Source organism: Podarcis liolepis, assembly GCF_965112155.1.
Source record: "Podarcis liolepis genome assembly, chromosome: 15".
Taxonomy (NCBI): Eukaryota; Metazoa; Chordata; class Lepidosauria; order Squamata; family Lacertidae; genus Podarcis; species Podarcis liolepis.
Window position 1 is genome coordinate 27,556,290 of NC_139566.1, and position 21,059 is coordinate 27,577,348.

At 48.1% G+C, this 21,059-nt stretch overlaps 1 protein-coding gene across 4 annotated transcripts in view; it reads left to right on the plus strand.

Annotated features, from left to right (window-relative positions):
* Positions 1 to 17,718, plus strand: part of HNF1A (HNF1 homeobox A) — a 54,431-nt gene extending 36,713 nt beyond the window's left edge. For all 4 annotated transcript variants that reach the window (XM_083478652.1, XM_083478653.1, XM_083478651.1 and 1 more), the window contains 9 exons: positions 1,333 to 1,532; positions 3,203 to 3,389; positions 5,655 to 5,884; positions 10,332 to 10,546; positions 10,870 to 11,068; positions 11,686 to 11,877; positions 13,349 to 13,470; positions 13,989 to 14,130; positions 15,142 to 17,718. In XM_083478652.1, coding sequence (XP_083334778.1) covers positions 1,358 to 1,532; positions 3,203 to 3,389; positions 5,655 to 5,884; positions 10,332 to 10,546; positions 10,870 to 11,068; positions 11,686 to 11,877; positions 13,349 to 13,470; positions 13,989 to 14,130; positions 15,142 to 15,269 — 1,590 coding nt within the window. In that variant the 5' untranslated portion in view covers positions 1,333 to 1,357 and the 3' untranslated portion in view covers positions 15,270 to 17,718. The remainder of the gene's footprint in view (positions 1 to 1,332; positions 1,533 to 3,202; positions 3,390 to 5,654; positions 5,885 to 10,331; positions 10,547 to 10,869; positions 11,069 to 11,685; positions 11,878 to 13,348; positions 13,471 to 13,988; positions 14,131 to 15,141) is intronic.
* The last annotated feature ends 3,341 nt before the right edge of the window (positions 17,719 to 21,059 follow it).

Genomic DNA, 21,059 nt, shown 5'->3' on the forward strand with positions numbered 1-21,059 from the left:
CTCCACAAAGCAGCTTCACAATCTCCACTAAAAAAACCCCAACTCCACTAAATAACAAAATAGAAAAATGCAAAATACAGGAGCACAATAAAACAGCAATATGGAGTGGAGCACAGGAAGACAATACAAAACTATTCAGCTCTTTATTATCGTCAATGACCAGTATTCATAGAATACAAAATGTAAAGCATGAGTGGGGAGTGCTCTGATGCTCAAATCCTGCTTGAGGGTTCCTCACTGGAGCATCTTGTTGGCCACTTTGAGACCAGGACTACAGTGAGGCCCCTTTGGCCTGATCCAGGAATAGGATAGGAATAATGTGCCATAATGTTCTAAAGAGGTTGACTCAACAATCTCCCATGTTGTGCATACAACTTAATAGCTACAGTGGTACCTTGGTTCTCAAACTTAATCAGATCCGGACATCCGTTCCAAAACCAAGGCGTTCCAAAACCAAGGCGTGCTTTCCCATGGAAAGCGATGTAAAACAGATTAATCCATTCCAGACTTCTAAAAAGAACTCCTAAAACAGCAATTTAACATGAATTTTACTATCTAACGAGACCATTGACCCATAAAATGAAAGCAATAATTAATGTACTGTACTATAAAATAAATAAGACAGTATTGTAGATTATACCTGCACTGATGATAGTCATTGTTTGGATGAGGGGCTTTTATCCATTTCTGCAGTCACATAATCAATCAATCAATCAGTAGCTGAACAGGGTTCCACACGATCACCAAAACAAATTAACCAGAAAAGCCTCAACAACAAAAATGCAAAATAAATAGCAGAAACAAAAGCTCCAAACTTAATCCATTTCGGAAGTCCATTTGACTTCCAACAGCCACATTGGACATTCGGCTTCCGAAAAAAACGTTTGAAAACCGGAACCCTTCCTTCCGGGTTTTCGGTGTTTGAGAACCAAGGCATTTGAGAACCAAGGTACCACTGTATATAATAATATTACTATTACAATTAATTTATTAACCACCTTCTAAACCACCATCTCTGGGCCCTTTACACATAAGATAATGAAAAACACTTTATAAACACAAAAACGACAAATAAATTTAAAACAAGACTAAAACCCTAACAAGTAGACACTCATGGTAAATATAAATTTATTTAGCTGGGACAGCCTGCTAAACAGAGGAGACTGAACAGCATCTTCTAGTGTTGACCCAACATCTACTACCAGAAATGTCATTGGTTGATTCTCCTTGCTTCTCAGGACTCATAGGCAGAAAGGACATGAAGGGTCATCTACTGTAGTCCAACCCCCTGTAACCCTCTTTCATGTAGTGTGTGCTTTATATTCCTTCCAGAGAGGATCCCTGGAGGGTAGCCAAGATGGTGAAATCCTACCTACAGCAGCACAATATTCCCCAGCGGGAGGTGGTAGACACCACAGGCCTGAATCAATCCCACCTCTCCCAGCATCTCAACAAGGGCACACCCATGAAAACTCAGAAGAGGGCTGCCCTCTACACCTGGTACGTCCGCAAGCAGCGAGAGGTGGCTCAGCGTAAGTACAGCAACCAGCAGCTCTTTCCTAGCCCCAAAGCACGTACCAGAGCAAGGCCATTTTGTACCTGCTCAACAGCAGCAGAGCCGGTCAGCCCAACATTTGCAAGGGATTCTGGGCCAGGTTGCAACACTTGTGTGCCATGATGCTTGCTGAATTTCCATGCCTGCAAAATGTCGCTCCTGTTAGTTGGACAAAACATGGCCAGCAGCTTCAAATGTGCTGCGAGAAATAAATGAATTCAGTGACTGAAAGTTGCTGCCCGGGGTGCGCCTGGGGTTGGCAAGGTTGGCCCCTGTCAAGGCACAAAAACTGTGCCTCTCCACTCCTGCTTGGAGTGACTAGGAACCCGCCAGCCAGCTCCACCGCTGCCCTGGACGGCCAGGCAAGGTGGGTAGGCTCCTCTGATTTTCAACATTGTGCTATATCAACAGCTAAACATCACAATATACTGATATATCACCATGTCTGAAATAAAGATGGAGCTATGTAGAGGCATTGGCTGGCTGCACGTTTTCCCCCACATTGTGATTTCTGCATAGCACCCACCCACACATATCATGATTTGCGATATATTGCCAGGTCAAAAATTACGAAACCGGTATCACGATATGGACTTCAAACTAGTTCTGGATGATATATATCATCCCGCCCTACTGCCAAGGGTGCAAGGGATGGGGAAGCACTGATACAGGTGCTTGCCAAAGGCACAAGGGAACCTGAGCCTCTGGTTGCTCAGAACCCAAAGGACCCACTCCCAAAGAAGAGGCTGACCATGGATCCTCTGCCTGGGCCTGTCAGTCAGCCTGCTGTGTGGATCATTCATTCATTCCTACTGCAGAACCAAAAGGAAGTCTCCATCTATTAGATGAGGCTGCCTGTTGCGTATCTAGATGAATGATCCGGCTCAGGGGAGCATTCTTCACCCAGCCTTAGAAGATACGCAGGGAGCAACAACTTCCTGTAGGGTGGGCTTCTGTCTTTGGGGGATGCTAAAAATAGTATGAACCAGGAAGTGACCTAGCCAGACAATGAGATGGGGTTTTTCCCCTACCCTTAACACATGCTTTTATATCTATGTTTCCATGCAGAAAATTTTTCTGGGGGGACGCAGGGGTACACATACCCTAAACATTTTGTGAATCTTTGTACTTTTGTCCATTTACTGTATTTATTTCCCCCAATTTGACCTATAAAACGGTGATTTTCTTGAGTCAAAATGAGAGTACCCCTAAACATTTTTTAGAAAATGTTCTAGTAACTCCATTCCCCCCCACAATGTGTCATCCCTGCCGCCAACTCATTCAACTTTCTATAATTCTGCTGAGTTGCTTTTTAGACGCCTTGCTTTGTTTGCCCCCCCCCGGCTCCTCCCACCTGGTTTATTCAAGAAATGGACAGATGATGATGATGATGATGATGATGATGATTATCATCATCATCATCATCAGCCTTCAACCTACGGTCAGACAACAATTTAAAATACAACATTAAAAACTGTTTAAAACAATTTAGAACCACAAGGATATGGTGGGTCAGATGCTAAAGTCCTGGGCAAAGAGATGTGTGTTTGACCAAAAAAAAAAAAAAGAAGAAGAATAAAGGAGGGAGTTCCACAACATAAGGGCTGCCCCAGAGATGGTTGCACCCCACCCTTTCTGTGGTTCCAGAATTCACCCACGCTGGCCAGGGCATTATGGTGGAAGATGCAATGGGAGAGGACCTGCCAACGAAGAAAGGCAGACGCAATCGCTTCAAGTGGGGCCCAGCTTCACAGCAAATCCTCTTCCAAGCCTATGAGAGGCAGAAGAATCCCAGCAAGGAGGAACGGGAAGCCTTGGTGGAGGAGTGCAACAGGTGAATGGAGGAAGCTCCCTCTTTTAAGAACGTAAGAACATCAGAAGACGCTGCTGGATCAGGCCACTGGCCCATCTAGCCCAGCATCCTGTTCTTCTAGATGAAAAAACTAATGCAATACATAGCACTTATCCACAATTACCTTTTGCCCTGATGTTTCCAGGCACAAGTCTGTGCTTAAAAGTTCCTTGTCCAAGCATGGGTTTGTTTGTTTGTTTGTTTGTTTGTTTGTTTGTTTGTTTGTTTTGCCCCAGAGTTTTCCCTGCAAAAGCCCACATTTTAGCACTCCATTGGAGAAAAAGTCAATTCTGGTTTTTCGCAGATTGCTGTTTGCTCCAAATGAGCTTTAAAGAGTGGGTTTTCGCAGGGCAAGCACCAGAGCGGAAAGAAAGGGACTTGGACACGGATATTTAAGGTGCGGACTGTGCCTGGAAAGGGCTGGTGAAAGGTGAGTTAGTTAAACTATGGGGATTGCTCCCTCTAAAGGCAGTGATGGCCACCAACTTTGATGGCTTTCAAAGAGGATTGGACAGATTCATGCAATGATAAGCCTATCAAGGGCTACAAGCCACGGTGGCCATGCCCTGCCTCCATAGTCGGAGGCAGTGATGTTTCTGAATACCAGTTGCGGAAAACCACAGGAGGAGAGAGTGTTCTTGTGCTCAAATCCTGCTTGCGGGTTTCCCACAGTCATCTGGTTGGCCACCGTGAGAACAGGATCCTGGACTGAATGGGCCATTGACCTGATCCAGCAGGCTCTTACTTATGTTACACAAAGTAGGGGGTGGGAAGAAATGGGTGGGGGAAGTAAATCATTGGTTTGGGCTGAGCTGGGACTAATAATTCCTTGCTCATTGTGCCCCCACTTTAACTATTTCACCCCAAATTAGACCTAAACATATAATCAGCTGTGAGGTCTAGATGAACCTCAGGACTAAAAATGCAAAAGTACAGAGAGATCTGAGCCAACTATGGTTAGACTATAATTAATGCAAAGGAGGCGCCAAAAGTAATTACCTGAAAGTACCTCTACAGTCAGGGACGATAGGATTCTTTTGCACCCTATACTGGGATCTTATGAAATGCTTCATAGCTTAGGGGCTGTCAGCCTATGTGCTCCTCACACCTTTAAAATACAGTGGTGCCTCACAAGACGAAAAGAATCCATTCTGTGATTCTCTTCGTCTAGCGGTTTTTTCGTCTTGCGAAGCAAGCCCATTGACGGATTAGCGGATTAGCGCTATTAGCGCTATTAGCGGCTTTTAGCGGCTTATCCAGTGGCGTAGCGTGGGGGGTGCAGGGGGGGCCGGCCGCACCGGGCACAACATCTGGGGGTTAGGGGGCGCAAATCCACGGGTTAGGGGGCGCAAATCCACGGGTTAGGGGGCGCAAATTACTTGCCTTGCCCTGGATGCTGACAACCCACGCTAAGCCACTGGGCTTATCTGCTGATCGGATCAGCTGATAAGTGGCTTAGCGGCTTAGAAAAAGGGGGGGAGGGGAAAAAACCAGCAGGAACTCACAAGACATTGTCATCTTGCGAAGCAAGCCCATAGGAAATTCGTTTTGTGAAGCACCTCCAAAACGGAAAACTCTTTCGTCTAGCGAGTTTTCCGTCTTGCGAGGCATTCGTCTTGCGGGGCACCACTGTACATCCAAAGCACATTTTTCCTTCCTCAAATAATTCTGGCCATGGTGGTTCACCCTTCACCAAATTATAATTAGAAGCAAGAACTCGTAACAAACTACAGGGCTCAGAATCCTTGGGGGGGGGGGGAGTAGCTGAAATATCACCCCAGATTTCATTCCATGATTTTCTAGGGAAGCGGGAACAGACGTATTTTCCTAACATAGAAAGGAGTGCTAAACGTCCACTAGGTTCTGCTAGATTTCTGGAAGCGGCCTTTACATCAAGTGAAGGGTCGCATTAAAGGAGAAAACTCCCAGGGAAGGAAACATTGGGAAAATGGAACAAAACACATTCCCACAGGAGGCAGTGATGGCCTCCAATAGGGATGGCTTTAAAAGAGGATTGGACAGATTCATGGAGGAGATTCATTGTGAGAAGAAAATGATGGACTAGATGGGCCACTGGTCTGGTCCAGCAGAGCTCTTCCTATGTTCTTCATGCAGCTCATATATCTTTGGAAATGGTGCAACAGACACACCACTGCTTTAATTTGAAGGGGTTCCCTTTGGAGAAATGGCTTCGCCTTAACACAAGCCCCGTCCCCAACCTGACAAATCCATGGCCTTTCTTGGCAGGGCAGAGTGCATCCAGCGCGGTGTCTCCCCTTCCCAGGCCCAGGGTCTGGGCTCAAACCTGGTGACTGAGGTGAGAGTTTACAACTGGTTTGCCAACCGCCGGAAGGAGGAGGCTTTCCGGCACAAGCTCGCCATGGACAGCTACAGTGGGCCACAGCCCGGATCTGTGCCCAGCTTGGGCTCTTCCTTGCTCCAGTCAGCAACACCCCTCTCACCAAGCAAGGTCCATGGTGAGTGTCAGGCACTATTTATTTATTTGAAATCTCTCCCCACCCACACAGCTCTTAGACTTCAGCCAAAATGACTCCCATAGTAGCTTACGGATCAATCCCCACCACCACACCAGTTCCTGCCCTCCAGTTTAGAATCTAAAGGACACAGCCCAAAAGGAAAGAGTGAGGAGGAGGGAGGGAGGATGGGGGAAAAGCAAAGTCCAGGACAACTTGTTACAAGTTACAGTTCACACAATGGCCAGTTGCAATGGAAGCATTTCAGATCTATCTTTCTTTCTTTCTTTCTTTCTTTCTTTCTTTCTTTCTTTCTTTCTTTCTTTCTTTCTCGTCCATCTGGCTGGGTTTCCCTAGCCACTCTAGGCAGCTTGCAACAAAATATTTAAAATATGTGGAATTGATTTATCTGCCGCTGTCCCCGCTAATTGATTTGCGACTCCAATTAGCGATTTATGGCTGCCCGGCACACTTCCTCTTGCGCAGCTCTCAGGCACGTCTTAGCAGAGTCTCGCACAGCGGTGTAAACTGTCACGTTCCAGACAAACACACACAGCACCGGTTTGTCTATTTACAGCTTTTATTCCGACATTTCTCAGGATTATCCTGGACTATTTGCAGCCATGACAAGACTGCATCCTTTCCCCACAACGCACAGAGTGGGACTAGCAAACTTTGCCCAAGCTCCTCCCAAGCTTCCAAAAATGACGTCAGAATGGTGTGGCATCATGGGAAGAACTTAACCTGTTAAGTTCCAACCTCAACACCCCCTCTTGCCGCACCTTCTGACAAGACCCTTTTGAGTTCAACACCTTTCCCTTTGCCTTGAGCCCCGTCCCGGCATCTTTCCCAGGCACCTGTTGAACCTCTTCAACACTCCCAGAATCACACTGTGCGAATCTGGCCCACGCACTTGTCGCTTGGTATCTTTCAGGTGGAATGCCCTTTGTTGAGCGACTAGACCTTCTGGGCACAAACTCAGATGTTACCTCTGACTCACTGCCACCAGAAGATGTGTCCTCAGCATCACGGGATTCCCCCTCTGACTTAAAGCGTTTTCGAATCCTCTCCATTACACTCACAGGAGAACTAGGCTCACTCTTGGCCTCTCTTTTCACAACCTGTGGAGAAACTACAGATACCTCCTCCTGTTCCTGACTTTGGTCAGTTACCTGATCGTCATCAGCAGACTCAGCCTCTCCTTCCTCCCCCTCTGAATCTTCCTGTTCTGAGTCAGAGAGACACTCTGAGAGAACATCACGCTTGACAGCAGGTTTTGACTTTTCATCCTGCTCATAGAACTCAGCGTGCTTGCTGATCAGCAACTTACTCTGATCACCTGATGGAAATGCAAACCTCCATGCACTCGCTGCTGGCTCATACCCACAGAAGATCATTTTCCGGAACTTGGATCCATCTGGCCCCTGCAAAGCAGCAGGTACTGACACAGATGCATGTGACCCGAACATACGCAAAAAATGAATCTGGGGTTTCCTGCCATGCAACAGCCTAAATGGTGTGTCCCCTACCATGGAATTGTAGGTCCGATTCCAGGTGAAGCTCACATACTTGATTGCCTCCAGCCAAAACCTTGGAGGTAACCCAGAATCTTTCAGCAACACCTGTGCAGTTTTAACTAGAGCCTGACACTTCAGCCCTGCCACCCCCCACTGATTGGGTGAAGTCACTGTGTGACGTATTCCTTTCTTGCGAAAGAACTTCTGCAAAGCAGAACCTGTAAATTGAGCACCTCTGTCACTTGTGACAGCTTGCACTTTGGTGGCAAACCTTTGTTCCACCTCCTCAATCCAACGTTTGATCAGCTGTGCTGCATCATCCTTGGATTTGAGACCGTGAGTCCAGGTATTCTGCGTAAAATCTTCCTGCATCGTAAGCAGAAACCTTGACCCTCCCAGACTTGGTTCCTTTACAGGACCCCACAAATCTATGTGAATTTGTTCAAAAGGTTTTGTTGTTATCCTCTCTACTTTTGGATAACTGCATCCTTTTACCTTTGCCAGTTTGCAAGTTTCACAACTTACAGCATGTCCACATTCTGAAATCCTACACCCTTTAGAAACTTCCGGCAGCACCTGTAGTTCTTCTAGAGAACTATGAGCTGTTCGTGTATGCCAAGCATGAACACATTCATCATGATTGGGAATTGTAGCACGCAGTGCTTGTGCTTCCTCAACCTTCCCATCACCCTCCAGAGACGTTTTAAGAATGAAGAGATCATTCTGCCCCTTTTTAACCTTGGCAAGCATCCTCCCTCCTCTGGAAATTGTGCAGAAATCCCCCTGGAAACAAACCTGGAAACCCTTTTTTAACAAATAAGGCACAGATAAAAGACAGTGGTGTATCCCAGGAACGGTACAAAACTTCATCGTCTCCTGTAAGACAAACACATGTAAATCAACAATACTGTTTACATTCTTTTTCTGCCCATTTGCAAACAGCACAGTTTGTCCTTTTGGAACTGCCTTGCAATTCCACATCTCGACTGCAGGGGTCTCTGGAACCATGTTGCGGTTAGCTGCAGAGTCAATAACAAAGCAGAACATGGGATTTTCCACACGGCCGTCTTCGAACAAAGCCATGCTCGCAGAGACTTGATAAGACTCTTGTTGTTTACCACGACCACCTGGTTCAGCTCTACGCCTGCCTGCCTTCCCAGGCCTGTTGCCATGGAAACCCGACTGGCTCCCATGAAAAGTGTCCTTGACAACATCCTGCCGCGCCTGTGTGCTCCGGTGGGGGCAACTGCCACGCAGATGTTGAACTCCAGTGGAAAAACACTGCCCGGGGCTCCCAGCTGGCTTGGCCTTCCTCCTTCTGGAACGGCGCCTCCCACCAGCCTCGCCCCCCCTGAAGCTGCTCTTCGCTTCAGCACAAGTTGAAAGTCCTTTAAACTCGCCTTTGGAACTCTTGGCCCCCCCGATCTGCGCACCAGCACTCCTTGAGGCTGATTGGGGAATAGGGGCTTCTAGACCAGCGTCTGCAGGGCTCTGGCCTCCCGCTGAAGCTTGACACAAACCCTTCAGTATATTCCAGGCAGCCCACGCTGATTTCACACCCTCTAAGTGGGGTCTCAGTGATGCATCAACGCATGCCTTGAGCATCTCCAGCTCTCTTTGCATTTTCTGCTGGCTATCTTCAGGCAACGCAGCCTCACAGCCTGCAATGTCTCCAGCCGCTTTAGCGCTGGGTGGTGGTGGTAGTGGCTCCCTCTGGCTTGCTTCCCAAAGCCCATGGACCAGGAACCACCCCTTTATTCTTTGCCTCCAGGTTGCCCAACTCTTTAGAGTGAGCTTTTCCACCGGTACATCCTGGCTCTCTGCCATCTTCTCCCGTTCTCCCAAGGGGCCCAAGCTTACTTACAATCAGGTTCAGCTTATCTGGCACTCCCTACTCCGTGGAGAAACGATTCCCTGCTGCTCTCAGCTCCTTGGCTCCACAGCATTCAGCAACACAGGCAAACCCCTGCGTTTTCCAGCTAGCCGCTTGCCTCCGCCTCCTACCGGCTTCCGTTGCTCAGATCGCCGACTTCAAAGCATTCCTGTGACAGTTTTACAAGCGATGATTTAGGTTACCCATAACCTGTGGAATTGATTTATCTGCCGCTGTCCCCGCTAATTGATTTGCGACTCCAATTAGCGATTTATGGCTGCCCGGCACACTTCCTCTTGCGCAGCTCTCAGGCACGTCTTAGCAGAGTCTCGCACAGCGGTGTAAACTGTCACGTTCCAGACAAACACACACAGCACCGGTTTGTCTATTTACAGCTTTTATTCCGACATTTCTCAGGATTATCCTGGACTATTTGCAGCCATGACAAGACTGCATCCTTTCCCCACAACGCACAGAGTGGGACTAGCAAACTTTGCCCAAGCTCCTCCCAAGCTTCCAAAAATGACGTCAGAATGGTGTGGCATCATGGGAAGAACTTAACCTGTTAAGTTCCAACCTCAACAAAATACAATAAAACATCAAACATTAAAAACTTCCTTAAACAGGGCTGCCTTCAGATGTCTTCTAAAAGTCAGATAGTTACTTATTTCCTTGACATCTGATGGGAGGGCGTTCCACAGGGTGGGCGCCACTACCGAGAATGCCCTCTGCCTGGTTCCCTGTAACCTCACTTCTTGCAGTGAGGGAACTGCCAGAAGGCCCTCAGAGCTGGACCTCAGTGTCCGGGCTGAATGATGGGGGTAGAGACGCTCCTTCGGGTATAGCCGGATGGATTGGCTGCTGCTGGGTGACAGTTGAAGAAGAGTCCATGACATGTGGTCTCTCAGCAGAACCAGTGGAGGAAGAAATTGATGGTTTAAATAAACTGCCTCACTCTGCCTAAGGGTAGGGCCGGCCCTGTCTGAGATCAGAGCTAAGCGTCCTCAGCTTAAGCACAAATTACTAAGAATTATCTCCCCCTTCTTTTGTTTGTTTATAGAACAATCCCCTTTGCAGCAGCAGCAGCAGCAGCAACAACAACTCTCCTTTTCCGACTCCGGCATGAGGTACAACCAGCAGCCCGTCAGTGAGACAGATTCCTCAGATGGCAACCAGCATGGGGGAAGCAATTCCATTGTGACCACCCAGACTATCTTGCACCATGCTTCTTCCCCTGGCCTGTGCTCAGTTAGTTCTGCAGGAGATGCAAAGCTGGTGAGTCAAGCACTGCCTCGGCTCGTTGGCACCACCTACTGTTGGGCTCCCTGCCTGGCACCCTATTAGTCCCAAAGGGGAACTAGCCTCCATTGGACGGTTGGGAGCCATTTTGTTGCTGCTCTTGTTGAACAACTGGGGACCAGAAATCCTTGCAGATCTCCTGAAAGTCATCCACAAATCTGCCAGTGGTTCTGCTTACTGCCAAGCGTGCCAATAAATGCAATTAATATCACACCACTTCTAAGCTATCCCAAATGTATATCCCACAATCTTGTCTCAAAAAGCATGTTGATATTCTTCCCTATTTCTCCTGTGCACAGATCTCCGCTCCGGGGGGCTCTCTCCCCCCAGTTAGCACCCTGACAGCCCTGCACAGCCTAGAGCAGAACCACACCCTGAGCCAGCAAACCCAGAACCTCATCATGGCATCACTCCCAGGCGTCATGGCAATTGGGCCGGGAGACACGTCTTCGCTCACACCAGCCTTCACCAACACAGGGGCCTCCACTCTGGTCATCGGTAAGTGAGGAGAGACACAGGGAAGGCATGCCATTTGCACACAGTAGCAAAAAATAGCTTTCTAGTCCTCATTGTGCAGCAAGACTGTTATGTACTGAGTTGAATAGGATCCAAATTGCAGCAGTCTGATTGGTCCTAGAACAACAGGATTCAGAATGCAGCAGTCTGATTGGTCCTAGAACAATAGGATCCAGAATGCAGCAGTCTGATTGGTCCGCAGGAGCCACCCAATCCAACTCCAGGTGGAAGTGAATCCACAATCTGATTGGCCTACAGGAGAATCCCGGAATTAGCCAGTCATGTGGGGCCCATTGTGTAAATAATGTATATAAAACAGACATTTCGGGGGAACTTCCATTCCTCCTCACTACTATGAGCTGAATAAAGAGCATGAAATCCACACTCAACTCCGAGTATATTTCAAAGACCCACTGAAGTAAAGCTGCAGAACAGTGCCAGGATGCTTCAAAACGACAAGCACTGGTTCTCGCTTTCCACCGCTGCAAATTTCCTAGAAAAAAAGGGAGGGAGACTTTGCTCCCTGGCTGGCTGTTACTAGCTGGTGTTTTTTGGGAGGGAAAAATGAACCACTGAAGATGCTCTTTCCTGTCTTCCAGGCTTGGCCTCCACCCAGCCCCAGAGTGTCCCAGTGATCAACAACATGGGCAGTAGCCTCACCACCCTGCAGCCAGTCCAGTTCTCCCAGCAGCTGCACCCATCATACCAGCAGCCCATCATGCAACAGGTCCAGGGCCATCTCAACCAGAGCCCTTTCATGGCCACCATGGCCCAGATCCAGGCACCTCATGGTAGGTTGGGGAGCCAGTAAGGCAGGGAGGGAGGCTCCCTGGAATTGTGGGCCAAAGACTCACGACAGGCCTTGTTCAACTCAATGTGGATAATTTAGACTCCATGTCCCATCATCTCCAGCTAGTCAGCACAGCTGTGTTCTCATCATACAGCTGTGTTGGGTGGGGCTGATGGGACTTGTAGTCCAAAGCACTTGCAGGACATCAGGTAGGGGGTGGGGGGGAGGAGGGAGGCTGGAGTGGAACATTCCTGCCGCAAGATGCGGTGGTTTAGAGAAAAGGCAAATGCAGAGAGGATGAACCTACCCTTGGCTACTAGACTTGGCAGCTAAACTGAGCCGGAGTGGCAGTCTGCCTCCGAATATCAGATGCTGCAGCGTTTGGATGGAAGGATATGGAGAGGCTCCTATAAGCCACACAGAGCTTTGCAAAGGAAGATCAGCCTGCCCATTTTAAAAGGAACACACGGATTGTGAGGAAAGCGTAGCTAATTGCCCCCGCCTTGTTTTATTATTATTGTTATGTACTGAGTTGAATAGGATCCAAAATGCAGCAGTCTGATTGGTCCTAGAACAATAGGATTCAGAATGCAGCAGTCTGATTGGTCCTAGAACAATGCAGCAGTATGATTGGTTGGCAGGAACCACCCAATCCTGCTCCAGATAGAAGTGAATCCACAACCTGATTGGCTTACAGTAGAATTCCGGAATTAGCCAATCAGGTGCAGCCCATTGTGTAAATAATGTATATAAAGCAGATACTGTGAGGGGACTTTCATTCATTCCTCCTCACCACTATGAGCTGAATAAAGAGCATGAAATCACTTTGCGACTCTGAGTATATTTCAATTATGCTTCCTTACATTTATTCCCCACCATTCCTCCAAGGAGCACAATGTGGCGTACGCGGTTCTCTTCCTTGTTTATCCTCACAACAATCCTGTGAGGTAGGTTAGGCTGAGTGTCGGTGACTGGCCTAAGGTTACCCAGTGAGCTTCATGGCTGAGTGGGGATTTGAATCCAGCTCTCCCAGGTCCTAGTCTGTTAGTCTAACCACAACACCACACTGGGCCTCCCTTCTTCCCCCTCCTCTTAACCCCCACGCCTTTGTACGGCCATCTTGAAAGCGTTCCCTTCCTTCCCCTGGTCGCCTTCTGAAATAACACCCTCCTCCTTTTTTCTGTCAGCCCCAGGAGGATATCCTCAGAAGAAGAAGCTGTGGTGGTGGTAGAGAGAGGGAACCTACTCTGCAGGGTTGTTGTTCAGGATGAAACCAGAAGGGCTCCCTTATTAAGAGCACTGAGCTTTTTGGACGAAGGAGAGCAGGGTACAAAGGATGATTAAAAAGTAAATAAGGGATAATGGTCACCCTAGAGATGCTTGGAAACCGGAGTTAACTCCATGGTTCCCTTCTCCCTCAAGAGTCCCCCATATACGGTAACCTCTATTCTCATGCCTTTTTGGTCCCCTAGCTCTCTACGGCCACAAACCAGAGATGGCTCAGTACGCCCACACTGGGCTGCTGCCGCAGACCATGGTGATCACAGACACGGCCAACCTCAGTGCCTTGGCCAGCCTGACGCCAACCAAGCAGGTAAGATGGGCTGATGGGGAAGCCGGGAAAGGAGGATGCCCTGAAATCTGAACTCATCCAACCTCTGTTTAAACACCTCCAAGGAAGGAGAGTCCACCACCTTCTGAGGCAGTCTGCTTCACTGCTGGACAGCTTTTACCATCAGAAAATTCTTCCTAATATACATCCAGAATCTCCTTGTCCTTTGAATCCGTCAGTTCAGCCATCCATCGTGCACTACCCTCTGGAGCAGCAGAAAGCAAGCTGGCTCCATCTCTCATGCGGCAGATATTTGGCTATCCTATCACCTCTCCATTTTCTCCAGGCTAAACATACCCAGTTCCCTTAACCGTTCCTCATAAGGCTTGGTTTCCAGACCCTTGATCATCTTGGCTGCCCTTCTCTGCACACTTTCCAGCTTGTTGATATTCTTCTAATTCAATCAATTTTTTAATTTTAATGTCTGAAATTCCCAAAACCAGCAGTTTCCATATTTCTCATTGTGTTGTTAATCTCACTCTCCCTCCCATATTTTACAGGTGTTCACATCAGACTCCGAGGCACACACAGAGTCTGGGATGCACACGCCCCCCGTGCAGGCTTCCACCATTCACTTACAGAACCAGGATGCCACCATCCAGCACCTCCAGCCCAGCCATCGACTCACCTCTAGCCCTGCTGGTAAGTGGGGGTGGGGAGCCCTGCTTTGAAGAATGCGCAACTGAAGCTCCTGCCAACGTTGAGGGCTTTCCATTCTTTGGTGGAGCAGGGGGATTTCATAAACATTGTATCCTCAAGACAGTAACTTGCAGTGTTTATTGGTTAGTGTTGGGGCAGTCCATGTGGACTATGACCCCCATCAGCCCAATCAGTATGGCCATTCATCAGGGATGATGGGAGTTGTAGTCTACTTATGGTGGGCTATCCCTGGATTTTGTCCAAGCCGTCTCCCCTCAATCTGATGCCTGTCCAGATGTTTTGGACTGCAACTCCTATCAGCCCCAGCCACCACATCTGTGCTGTGGGAATACAAAGAACCACCTTATAGATTGGCCCATTGAGCTCAGTATTGCCTACACTGACTCGCAGCTGCTCTCTCTTCTGCTCCAGTATCATATAGTTGTGCTGGCCTGGACCAATGGGAGTTGGGGAAGGTTGAACTAAGCACTGCAACCCTAAAATGCTTGGGAGGGGTGTGTGCGCGCGCATGTGTGTATATTCCCTTTTGCGGGTGTAGGAACTGAAAGAAGGGCTGTAGCTCCGTGCCTGCTTTGCCTGCAGACGGTGGCTGGTTCAATCCCCAGTATCTTCCAGTAGGGCTTGGAGCAACCCCTACCTGAAATACGTTGCTGTTGGCTAGTGTTGACCCTGCTGAGCTAGCTGGACCAATGGTCCATCACAGTGTAAGCCAGCCTATGTTCCTAAGGAAATGCAGTATAAGGTAGTCTCTATGGGAGTATATTGTATTTAATTATGGGGTATCAGAGTTTTTAGGGGGCTAACCAGGCTGGGATAGCAGGCTTGTTGGTTTTTGAATGTCTGGTGTAGGTTTTTTCAATTTCGTTGTTCTGTATGGGACAATGACAATAAAGATTATCGTATTATCATGTCATATCAAGTGATGATCTCTCCCTGCTTACACTCACATGTGCTTATGGGTGTTTTCCCCTCCCTCTTCTCCTTTCCATCCAGTCTCCTCCAGTAGCCTGGTGCTCTACCAGAGCTCCGACTCCTCCAACAGCCACAGCCACTTGCTGCCGTCCACTCATGGTGTGATAGAGACTTTTATCTCCACCCAGATGGCCTCTTCCACCCAGTAGCCTGATGACCACCCAAGGACCCAAAGTGCAGAGAAGCCTCAATCACAGCTGCTGCCACCCGCTGATGTCTGCCTGCCTGCCTAGGATGGAGGGGGCAGACAGCCAGGGGGCCTTTTTTCTCCTCCAGGACAGTGTGCATAGACACACACACCCTTGTTCCACACCCCAAACCCTCCTCAAGAGGTGAAAATATGCGCACAAGGAACGGAACGGACTCCCTTCGAAGGTGGTGGACTCTCCTTTGTTGGAGGTTGACTGGCCATCTGTCAGGGATTCTTTAGCCATGATTCTTAGGTTGAACTAGATTAGCCTCCTATCAAACTCAACTGTTTTATGAATGCCAAGAGGAACTTTGTGTCTTTTCAAACAAGAGAGGAATGGCTGGCTGGCCCATGTTCTTTGACTGCCTTCAGGACAGGACTGCAATAGAAGCTGCAGCCCAGCTTAGACCAGGCAAGAGCCAGCCAGCCCTGCAGGCAGAAGCAAGGAGGGCTTGGCTCCGGCGGCGGCGAGAGACATGTGTCCTATACATTTCTGCCGACAGGCTGAAGCTTCAGGCAGACCCTGTGCAGGTAGGCGCATCTTGGTGCAAAATGAGAAAGAAAATCATCCTCTTACTCATTGTTCCTGCCGCTCATCAAGATACAAGCTTGCCCGGGGTCAAGCAAATGCCCTTGAGGAGGAAACTCAGGAGCTCAGCCAGGCCACGAAGCCAACGGGTCAAAGCCAGAGACTCCTTTATAAAGTCTCCTGCTCATCGGCGTGAGAAAATAGGACTTTGGCTCTTGGCAGCCACAGATCGCCTTACAGGACCCACGTGTGACACCTTTGCAGGAAAAGGGAGGGAAAAGAGAGGCCCAGCTTCAGCTGTGATTTCTGCAATGTTGGAACAGATGAACTTGCTCTAAAGTAGTCTTTAATAGGAATAACGTATGATACAGGAAGCATTTTCAGAAGCTCAATTTTGGGTGTGGCAAGAAGCAAAAGCGCATGGGGCAGCGGAAGTGCCTCTTACTTTTTTGTGATAGGTTAACATTTCAGCCACACACAGAAGTCCCTCCAGCCAGCCAATCAAGTGCAGTTCAGAGACACATTCCAGCCAGGCAAAAACCACTTAAGGGCACTGAGCAAGGCCAGTAAGGAATGTGACCTGACAAGAATTGTGAGGGCCAGAAAGAGGAGGTTGGAAGTCCGCTTTCCCCTGTCCCTGCTACTGAAGGAAGCATTCGTACAGGCAAGCTGTGAAACCTAGAACATGCAGTTCAGGTGCAGAATCTGGTAATTCACGCTGCATTCTAAGAACCTCACTTTGCTCTTACAAAACAAGCAAACCAAGTTGCCAGTCCTCATGGTAGCTAGAAAAAAACAACGCCCAAAGCAAAGCCAAAGCTTGTGTGAGCAATGGCATTGTTGAAGCTTCCAATAGTCAGGGAGTAGGTCTTCACACATGGAAACCTCGACCTCCCCAGTTATCTCCACAGCAAGCCCCCCTATACCCTAACCCAGTGTTTCTCAAACTTGAGTCCCCAGCTGTTGTTGGACTATAGCTTCCATCATCCCTGACCACTGGTCCTGCTAGCTAGGGATGATGGGAGTTGTAGTCCAACAACAGCTGGGGACCTAAGTTTGAGAAACATTGCCTAACCCGAAGAACCCCTAGCCTCCTTTCCCAGCCTACACAGAATCCCATTTACGGCATTAACTGTCCAACACACCCTGATAAAGACACTTAAAATGCGTAATTTGCACCAGAATCAGCCCCTCTCACCACGAGACATTATTTTTGAAAGTACAGCATTTCAGTTCTTCCCCCCGCACCCTAGTAGCTCTCATCATTCCTTAGTTTGAAAAGCACTCAGGAGAGAGAGAGAGAGAGACGCATCATTCGCCTAGCAAGAGAAGGAGAAGATCTGAAATGTGAGCACACCTTCCCATCCTAATTCATGCCAGCTGCAAAGTTGGCAGAATTCAATTTTCCTCCCTGTATAATTTCTTGGGTGGGGGGGATGGCACCCCTTGGGCTCTGTGATGATGACCGATTTCTCAAGTGCCATGCCAGAGCAGGAACGGCCCTTTTTGGTGGCTAAAATGAATCCAAAACGTGCCACAGCTGAGGGGGTGGGGGTGGGGAAAGAAGCAAAATCAGTAGTATTCAAGCACTGCAAACAGAAGGGGGGAAATAGCACCCGATGATACCCACCCAATAACCCCCGGGAACTTTAAACCATCACCCTGCTTATTTGGAGTCTCAATAAAGCAAGCATCACTGCCCAAAGGGTTTGCTGTTCCACACAGTGCCAGAGGCCTCTTCCGGCCATCAATTGCCAGTTTGGCTCTATCTTGTAAATATATTTAAATTGTCAGTAAATCAAACAGAGGGTGGGGCAAGGATTGTTATGTACAAGACTACTGTGTCATGCTGCCTGTTTATAAAGCTAAGCAATGCTGTGGTTCAATGGACTTTTAATAGTTCCCTCCCCGCAAAAAAGTGCAAGTATAATCAAGGTCTGGTAAGATCCTTGCCCAGAGTTCCATGCCTAAGGAAAACGGAGACAAAATGTTTGCCAGTTGCCAAGAGACAGAGAGGAGCCATATTTTAGCATTGCATCTTTCTTTTTTTGGATTCTTAGCAAACCTGGTGCCCTCCAGATCTCCTTGGACTACATATCCCATGAGCCCCACCCAGCAAGGCCATATTATTTATTTATTTCAAGCACTTTTTCACCCCACCGTATAGCCAAAGCGGCTCTCAGAGAAGCTTAAAGGTAAAGGGACTACTGACCATTAGATCCAGTCGTGGCCGACTCTGGGGTTGCGGCGCTCATCTCGCTTTATTGGCCGAGGGAGCCAGCGTACAGCTTCCGGGTCATGTGGCCAGCGTGACTAAGCCGCTTCTGGTGAACCAGAGCAGCGCACGGAAACGCCGTTTACCTTCCCGCCAGACCGGTACCTATTTATCTACTTGCACTTTGACATGCTTTCAAACTGCTAGGTTGGCAGGAGCAGGGACTGAGCAACAGGAGCTCGAACCACCGACCTTCTGATCGGCAAGTCCTAGACTCTGTGGTTTAACCCACAGCACCACCCGCATCCCTCTCAGAGAAGCTTACACAAAATCAAAACAAGACTGTGCCTACCCTCAGGCTTACCATCTGAAAAACACAACACTCCAGGGAAAAGAGACAGGGAAGATAGGGTGATCTTTGCCTGGTGGAGCTGGAAATTCTGAGGTTCCATTCCCCCCCCCCACACACACACTCAAACAGCACTATGGAGGTGATCACTGGTTTGCAGGACTGCTTCAGGAGAACACAAGAGTGTCTAAAACGCCTCTCCAATGATGTGCCCAAGCCAGGAATTTACCTGGCACAGCTGCGGGGAGGGGGGTCCTGTGTCTGCTCCTATTACTTCATGGCATTGGGGCTGAAGACCAGCAGGAAACCACTTTAGTTCCACTTGAGGGAACCTGGTCCCTGGGGAGAAGATCCTGGGAGAGGTTGTCGCTGTGTTTTCCTTGGCAATCCTCCTGCACTTTTAACTTCAGACAGGATACAGAGATTCAGTAAGCAAAGGGGGCTGTCAGAACTCCCTCATGTGAGGGGTTTTTTATTGTCTTTTGGTTTTGCCTGCTGTGCTGCAGCTACAATAGGAAGCTGATGTTTGAGATGGAAGAATCAGATGAAAAGGTTGATGCCTCTACCGGAGCCACCGCTCATTTCCTCTATCGGTGCCCATCAACTGCACTGCTCGGAGGGGGCACTGCTGAGGGCATCTCATGTCCCAGAGGTTCCCTTCATTTAGGTAGGATTCCTGCATTGCAGGGGGTTGGACTAGATGACAAAAGCAGTTTACAAAAAGAATAAAGCAGTAAAATTATTAGTAAAAGCAATTATTAAAAAAATTAAAACCAGCAACAAACTAAAAACACAACAGCGTTCTTGTTGCTATGGCCGATGGCTAACTAAGGCACATAAAGTTTTATTCATCCATCCATCCATCAGCGTTCTAGATAGTGGGGTAGGCTTCTTATGAAAACAGAGTTAATTCCATTTTTACCTTTATCAGAGTGTTTTCAAGAAAGACGAAATGACACAGTTCTCTTCAGATTACAACCCTTTATTGATTAACAAGTAATAAGCACTAAGTACTAAGCAATAAGGATTCATTAATTCATCACTCATTTCATACCTACCAGATGGTCAGACTCACTGAAAGAATTGGCCAGGTTATTTTATGAGTCTCTGGACGGCATCCTCTGCAGTAGGACAGCACGCAAAGTTCCCAAGGCCTTCCAGGTCCTTGTATAGTCTCAGGTTATGGTATGGTTACATTGTATTGAAGGGGGTTGGAATAAATTCATATCTGCATTCAGACCCATCAAACATACTAAATATATCACATTTGGTTCTCACAGAGTATTCCTGTGACTCAAAAACATCTTAGTAAATCACATATGTTCTGTAAGAGATTCAGCATATACCTGAACATTAGTATTAATATTGTGTCATGAGGTTACGAGGATTCCTTCTTATTAATTCTTCTTATTTTCTTATAAGAGCATCTGTTTTGTAACTGAAGGAGCAGCATCAACGCAACACACACAACAGGTTGACACTGCACACCCCCACACCCCCATCACAGAGAATGGGGAACTGGAAACCAACTCTGTTGAAAGAATACCTTTAATATTACCATGACACCTTTATTCACACACAATTCACGAAAACAGCTTTCCAACCTCACAGGCTTGCCTAAACGAAAATGTTCTTATCAGACGTCGAAGAGCAAGAGTACAGTGTAGGTGCTGCTACACTAAAAGATTCTTCTTGTTGTTTAAAAAAAAAGCATCGCAACCAACCCTTTGTGGATCATTTTTCTTCTGACTCATGTGCCTCGTGCCATTGATTTTAAAGGCTTCTTATCCATCCATCAGTCTAAGGCAGGTATATGTGGCCGTTGGCTTTTGGAGCCCCCAACCCTCATCAACCGCAGCCAGGGATGACAGGGGTTGCAGTCCAAGGAAACTGCAGGTTCCCCATTCCTGGTTTTAAGAGATCAACTGAATACAGCCCTATTTCTGGCACATACAAAAAAGGCTTTCCTGCAGGGCTTTTTTGGGATGGGTAAAGTTTCTAGCTAGAGAGAGGAAGGTGCTGCCAGGCCTGCCGCTCAGGGCTCTCCCTACTGCCTTTGGGCACCAGCAGGGCTGCTGCTGCTGCTCGCTGCAGCACTGGGTCCCAGGCAGCCTCCCGGAGGCGCCCCAAATCCTCCTCCTTGCTGCTCCTATGAGCTGAATAAAGAGCAGGAAATCCATACGCTTCAGGTTACAGACGCTTCAGGTTACAGACTCCGCTAACCCAGAAATAGTACCTCGGGTTAAGAACTTTGCTTCAGGATGAGAACAGAAATTGTGCTCCAGCGGTGCGGCAGCCGCAGGAGGCCCCATTAGCTAAAGTGGTGCTTCAGGTTAAGAACAGTTTCAGGTTAAGAACGGACCTCCGGAACGAATTAAGTACTTAACCTGAGGTACCACTGTAGTGCCTGCCTGGTGCCTGCCCCCTCTTTCTGCCAAACAGTGGCCAGAGCACATGGGGTCACAGGCACCAACAGGTGTCCCTTTGGAGAATAGAAGACACTGTGAAGACTCTTGTGCTTTAAGAAATAGGGTTTATTCGCCTATTTACACCCTCAGTCTGCATGGAGGAGGTCCAGATCTTACAGCATGACCCAAAGCATTGCAGGCAGTCCTTCCTTCTACCTCACCAAGATGGATCTCGGCCTTTCTTCCCC